Raw genomic sequence first — 7,175 nt, 5'->3', positions numbered from 1 at the left:
GGACAGTGTAGAGAGAGCTTTACTCTGTATCTAACCCCGTGCTGTCCCTGTCCTGGGAGTGTTTGATGGGGACAGTGTAGAGGGAGCTTTACTCTGTATCTAACCCTGTACTGTCCCCAGTCCTGGGAGTGATTGATGGGGACAGTGTAGAAAGAGCTTTACTCTGTATCTAACCCCGTGCTGTCCTTGTCCTGGGAGTGTTTGATGAGGACAGTGTAGAGAGAGCTATACCCTGTATCTAACCCCGTACTGTCCCCAGTCCTGGGAATGTTTGATGGGGATAGTGTAGAGGAAGCTTTATCCTGTATCTAGACTGTGCTCTGGATGCTATAGCATTGTGGCTGGGTATTGTGTACAGCAGTGATGAATGGAGAAGGATGTTATGAGATTGTTGAGTGACTGGATTTCTTTCTCTGGGTAGTGGATGACGCTGTTCTCGATAGTGTGAAGCAGTTCTTTGGATTCGACAGCAGCAAGAAAAACCTCGTCGATCCTTTTGTGGAAGTGAACTTCGCCGGGAAGATGGTGAGAATGTATGACCTGGTCTTTTGTGGCATTAGGATGGTCACCCAATGGTTATGGTCCTCACATGGTGCTCCCCAACCTCAGTAGGGCTGAACAGAGAGCCCTGCTGTGGAGCTGTTACATCTGGCACTTGTCAGGACAGAATGCAAGAATGCCAATTTTCAAAGCATCTCAACAATTAATAAGACAGGAGAAAAGGTTGCTGAATGTTGGCCAAAAGGTTTGCCATGGGGAAAGAAACCCAAACCATTGACTGTAACTATATTTTTTGCAGTAAATCAGTCTCAATGGACCTAAGTGTTTGCATTGGTAATGTAGCTAATAGCATACTCAAAATTATTCTGCAAGCGCTGCTAAATCAATATCCTTTTCTTCAGTCACATTGGCAGCTGTGATTGAACATTTTCATCCATGTTCCTGTCCTGATATTGCTGCAGCTTCAAAGTCAAGGGATGCTTCAAACTCTGTGCTGGTCAATTCTAAGTCAGTGACATAGGAATAAGGTCACCACCGAAGATGGTCTCCTGTCTTCTCTTCCGGCTCAATTTCCTGGCGGCTAACTTAATCAAAATTAAAACTCATGGTATCAAAGGTAAAGCATTGACCTGATTAGGAAATTGATTATGTAATGAAAAAAAGAGAGTAGGCATCATCGATAAATATTCTGTTGTTTATAATACATACATAAACGATTTGGATGAAAGTTTTAGTAGTCTGATCAGCAAGTTTGCAGATAACATAAAAACTGTTGAAGTTGGAAATAGTGAGGAAGGTAATCAAAAGATGTAAATCTGTTGGAAAGTTGAATGGAGAAATGGCAGATTGAGTTTAATCCAGACATGTGTGAGGTGATGCATTTTGGAAGGTCAAATGCAAGAGGAAAATACACAGCAAATTGATTGATTTTTTTGTAAATTTTACCAATGGCAGGACCCTTAGGAGCACTGATGTACAGAGGGATCTTGGGCTGCAAGCCATAGTTCCCTAAAGGTGTTAACACAAGTGGATAAGGTGGTAAAAAAGGCATTTGGCATGCTTGCCTTTATTGGTTGGGGCATAGAGTATAAAAGTTGGCAAGTCATTGTTACAATTGTATAAAATTTTAGTGAGGCCACATTTAGAGCATTGTATGCAGTTCTGGTCACTGCACTATAGGAAGAATGTGGAGGATTTGGAGAGGGTGTAAAAGAGGTTTACCAGGACGTTGCCTGGATTGGAGTGTATTAGCTACAAGGAGAGGTTGGACAAACTTGGATTGTTTTTGCCTGAGTGCCAGAAGCTGAGGGGCGACCTGACAGAAGTACACAAAATTATGAGAGGCATGAATAGGGTGGATAGTTTCTTTCACAGTGTAGAAATGCTAAATACTAAGGGGTAGGTTTAAGGTGAAGGGGGAAAATTTAAAGGAGATGTGTGAGGAAAAGTTTTTACATGGATGCCTGGAATGCACTGCAGGGGAGGTGGTAAAAGCAGTTACATTAGCAATGTTTAAGAAACATTTAGACAGACGTGAACAGGCAGGGAATAGGGGGACTGGACCATATGCAGACAAATGGAATTAGTATAGAATAACATCATGGTCAGCACAGACATGGTGGGCTGAAGGGCCTGTTCCTGTGCAGTCCTGTTCTGTGTTCTAAATGGTTGGAAGACAGCAGCTCATGGTCTCTCATGCTGGACTTCAGATATTCACAAATTTTCTGAATGACTTAAACAACGCTAAACAGGATCACGTATCAAAGTTTATCGTGACACAAATATCAGTGATATTTATTCTCCAAATCAATCTGCTCAGAGATGTTAAACTACACTTCTGGAGCAATGGGGACTTGAACCTGCGCCTCCTGTTCAGAGGCAGGGCCACTACCTCTGTGTCACACGTTCCCCAAAATTGGTGACGTGATGGGGTTAGGGTTTCTTTATAATTCTAGGGTCTATTCCACACTCTTCCTACCCAGTCCCTCAGGAGTGACAATGACTTGCTTCCAAGGTCAAACAGGTTCTGAGTTAGTGGATTATTCCAGTATTCAGTCTACAAGCTAATTGTGAAATTGTTTAATTGTGAAAACTGGGCAGCATGGACAATTTGGGCCAAAGGGCCTGTTTCTATGCTGTATATCTCTATGACTTTAAGCTCTTACACATGCAAAGATTGAAGGCTGGAGGTTCACTTCACTTTCTTTTCCTCATTCATTTCTGGAATGTGGGTCTCAATGTCCAGGCAGCATTTATTGCCCATCCCTAATTGTCCAGAGGGCAGTTAAGTGTCAACCACATTGCTGTGGATCTGGAGTCCCATGTAGGCCAGACCAGGTAAGGATGGCAGTTTCCTTCCCTAAAGGGCATTAGTGAGCCAGGTGGGATTTCCAACAATCAATAATGGTGACCCTTCCTCAGAATGTCACCAGATCCAAAATGTTAACTCTGATTTTTTCCTTCACAGATGCTGCCAGACCTGCTGACCTTTCCCAGCAACTTCTGCTTTTTGTTCCCAATTTACAGTTCTTTCAGTTTTAAACAACAATGGATAAATGGTCATCATTAGACTTCTATTGAATTGAAATTCCACCATCTGCTGTGGTGGGATTTGAGCCCCAGTCCCCAGAACAATACCTGGGTCTCTGGATTAACAGTCCAGCGATAATACCATGAGATCATTGCCTCCTCTACATGTGCCTGATGATCTCTCTCAATGTGTTCCCTAAGGATCCTTCCCCATTTCAGAAGGTCACAGACAGTCTCCCATGAGTCAATGAGGATGTCTGAAATCTTCAAAGATGGTTTGAGGATATATGTGAAGAGTTTCTGCTGTCCCTCTTGGGAGTGGTCTACCATAAGCAAACACCCTGTAAGGTAGCTGCTTCAGGAGTTTGGTGTCAGGCCTGCAAACAATGTCCACAGTCCACTCTACTTTCTACATCACCAATCTGATTTCATCCAAACAAAAGGATTGGTACAATATCATCTAAAATTGTGGGATACTGCAAACAGTGGAGGCCCATTGAAATTAAGGAACTCCTGTCCTCAGATGACTAACTGTCATGGTCAGGTACAAAAACAACCCTAAATGCGAACCTATGTCATTGAGGGCTAGAATGTAAAAAGGACAAATATTTTCTGAAGCTATACAAAGCTCAGGATGATACATACTGGTTAGCACTCATCCTTATACTCCAACTTTGAAGGCTCAGTAAAGCCAATACATTCATACAGTTCTGAACACTCAGTCTTAGGAGATATAGATTGACCTTGCAAGGGTGCAGCGCAGATTCTCCAGAATGAAGCAGGGTCAAATTATTGGCGGAGATTGCATTATGTTAATATGCACTAGAATAGCATTGGATGAGACAGGAGGTGAGTTGCTTGCTGCAGTATTCCTAGTGTCTGATCTGCTCTTGTAGCCACTGTATTTGAATAGCAAGTCCAGTGCAGGTTCTGGTCAGTGATGCCCCTCCCCCCAAGGAAATTGATGATGTGGGACTCATGCCGCTGAATGCCAAGGGCTGATGATAAGATTCTCTCTTGTAGGAGATGGTCATTGCCTGGCATTTGTGTGGCGCAAATCTTACTTCCCACTTGTCAGCCCAAGCCTGGATATTGTTCAGATCTTATTGCTTTTGAATATGGACTGCTTCAGTAGCTGAGGAGCTGCAAATCTTGCTGAACATTGTGCAATCGTCAGTGAACATCGCTAGTTCTGACCTTATGATGGAGGGAAGGTCGTTGATGAAGCAGCTGAAGATGGTTGGGCCTAGGACACTACCATGTGGACCTTTGAGGACCTTTGTGTTGCAATGTTAGTGTCCCTGCTTCTGAGCCAGGAGGCTTGGGTTCAAATCCCACCTTGGGGACCAGTGAAGGGGTAATTGTGGGGAGCACAGTAAAGGGGTAATTGGTTAAGCAGACAGGGAAGGGATATTTGGGGAGGAGACAGTGAAAGGGGTAATTATGGGAGGGTCAGTGAATGGGCTGTTTCATCGAGAAGAGAGAAGACTGAGGTGTGACCTGACAGAGGGTGTTAGGATTAACAGAGTCAAAACAGAGACAGAACTATATTAGAACATTTATAATAATCCCAGGAAGGATTTTTGGAAAAACATCTCTACTCAAAGAATGAAATGTGGTCTCTCTCTGTATCTTTCAGGTTTGCAGTAAGATCATTGAGAAAAACGCCAATCCACAATGGAACCAGAGCCTTGTATTACCGATCAGGGTGAGAAAATGACATACGCTTGACCAGGGTGTCTGTCTCCGTCTCTGTGATAAGCATTCATACAGCCCAAGCTCGATGGTGCTTCAGCTCGGAAACTGCGTGGCAATTCTCTGGCTCCACATCTGACTGGAAACCCGTGTGTTTAACTATGCACTGTTCTCTGGAGTAGTTCACAAAGCTGGACAGTGCTTTATGGGCAGGACTGTCCAGGCCTGTATGGGACAGACAGTGCACACAACCATTTCCCAGTCTCTGCTAACGCCCAGTGCTTCCAAATGTGATTCTGCTCTCTATTCCATTTTCGCCATTGCCCATTCCTATGGGAAGTTAGAGATGGCCAATAAATGCTGACATTGTGAATGATGCTCACATCCAATCAATCAACATCTTTTTAAGAAACAAGCATGTGACAATAGCCTGTTTTCACCCAGTGTGAGCTCCTTCTGTATCCCATTGTGTCCTAGTCCCTGTCCCTCTGTATTCCATTGTGTCCCAGTCTGTGTCCCTCTATATCCCATTGCGTCCCAGTGTGAGCACTCTTTATATCCCATTGTTTCCCAGTGTGTTCCTCTATATCCCATTGTTTCCCACTGTAAGTCTCTTCTGTTTTCCATTGCTTACAGTGTGTCCATCTATATCCTACTTTGTCACAGTGTGAGTCTCCTCTATGTCCCATTATTTCCCAGTGCATGCCCCTTATAATCCATTGCTTCTCAGTGTGTGAATCCCCTTGATATTCTCTTCTTCCCCCAGTACAGCCTGTGATGTGTGTCTCTCTGTGCAGATAATAAAGACAAAGGGTGATGTGTTTTCTCTCCCCAGTTTCCATCCATGTGTGAAAAGATGAGAATCCGGCTCATTGACTGGTGAGTCCCTCCCAATCTCTCCAGTTCTCAGTTTGCTGATGAATTCACAGGAAAGAATAAGTTGACCTCAGGGGGTATGGTATGAGAATAGTGGGGGGAGATTGAATGTCGTGGTAAGAGTCCAAGATATTGTAGAATCATAAGATTATGTAAGAGATGCAGGCTGAGAAACTATTCAGTCCGTCAATGCTGCTAGCTCTCTAGAAGTGCAACTACCTAGTCCCAACGCCTCGCCTCTTCCCCATAACTCTACAAATTGCTTTCTCTTCGGCTTTTTAAAACTTCTGTTGAATCTGCCTCCACCACACTCTCATGCAGTTTAGTTCACTGGCTGGGAGATAAAGGTTTTCTTAATGTCTCCATTTTGTCAATCATCTTTACTCTCTGCTCTCTGGATCTCAGTTCTTCAACCAATGGGAACAATATCTCCCTATCTGACGTCCCACGTAGATGTGAGAGTCAAGAAGACACAATGACGCCTCTTCTTTCTCAGGCGGCTCAGGAAATTTGTCATGTCCATAAGGCCCCTCACCAACTTCTACAGATGCACCATTGAAAGCAAACTGTCTGGGTGCATAACGGCCTGGTACGGCAACTGCTCTGCCCAGGACCGTAAGAAACTACAGAAGGCGGAGTGCACAGCCCAGACCATCACGGAAGTCAACCTTCCATCCAGGGACTCCATTTACACGGCTCGCTGCCGCGGAAAGGTGGCCAACATCATCAAAGACTCATCAAACCCCGGTAATGACCTCCTACAACCTCTTCCATCAGGCAGAAGATACAGAAGCCTGAACATACACATAAGCAGGCTCAGGAACAGCTTCTTCCCTGATGTTATCAGACTGTTGAATGGAGCTCTCTAATTTCAAATAATATAGATCATGCACCTCCTGTGCAGTGTAACCCTGTAAGCCTAGCTCTGTCTAAGCACCCTTAAATCTGTATGTCCTTGTTTGCGATGATCTGCGTGTACTGCTCACAAAACAAAACTTTTTACTGTACTTAGGTACATGTGACAACAATAAGTCATGTCATAGAATCCCTATGGTGTGGAAACAGGCCCTTCAGCCCCACAAGTCCACACTGACCCTCACAGCATCCCACCCAGACCCATCCCCCTATAACCCACCTAATCTACACATCCCTGAACACTGTCGGCAATTTAGCATGGCCAATCCACCCTAACCTGCACATCTTTGTACTGTGGGAGGAAACCCACACAGACACGGGGAGAATGTGCAAACTCTACACAGACAGTCACCCAAGGGTGAGATTGAACCCGGGTCCCTGGCGCTGTGAGGCAGCAATGCTAACCACTGAGCCACTGTGCCATTCTGGCCAAAGCCAAAAGGCCAAGACGTTGATAGAAAATGTCATCATGACACCATGCTTTTGAACTCTGCACCTCCATTTGTAAAGGCCAGATTCACAAATACTTTTCAATCAGTTTCTCAACCTGTTCTGCCAACTATAACAATTTTCCAGAATGATAATGTGGGAGGGGGAGTAAATGGGTGTAGAGTGTGTGATGGGGAGAGAGTGGACACGGGGCTGTGGGAGGGGGAGTA

The 7,175-nt window shown here is 44.5% G+C and overlaps 1 protein-coding gene across 1 annotated transcript in view; it reads left to right on the top strand.

Moving 5' to 3' along the window:
- The window catches only part of dysf (dysferlin, limb girdle muscular dystrophy 2B (autosomal recessive)), a 236,281-nt gene that overhangs the window by 74,041 nt on the left and 155,065 nt on the right, over nucleotides 1-7,175 (top strand). Inside the window, exons 12-14 of the mRNA XM_048600995.1 lie at nucleotides 422-525; nucleotides 4,670-4,738; nucleotides 5,561-5,604. Coding sequence (XP_048456952.1) covers nucleotides 422-525; nucleotides 4,670-4,738; nucleotides 5,561-5,604 — 217 coding nt within the window. The remainder of the gene's footprint in view (nucleotides 1-421; nucleotides 526-4,669; nucleotides 4,739-5,560; nucleotides 5,605-7,175) is intronic.

This window comes from Rhincodon typus, chromosome 1 (genome assembly GCF_021869965.1).
Source record: "Rhincodon typus isolate 14 chromosome 1, sRhiTyp1.1, whole genome shotgun sequence".
In the NCBI taxonomy this organism is placed as follows: Eukaryota; Metazoa; Chordata; class Chondrichthyes; order Orectolobiformes; family Rhincodontidae; genus Rhincodon; species Rhincodon typus.
Note: the sequence above shows the minus strand (reverse complement) of the source record. Positions and strands in the feature narration are given on the sequence as shown.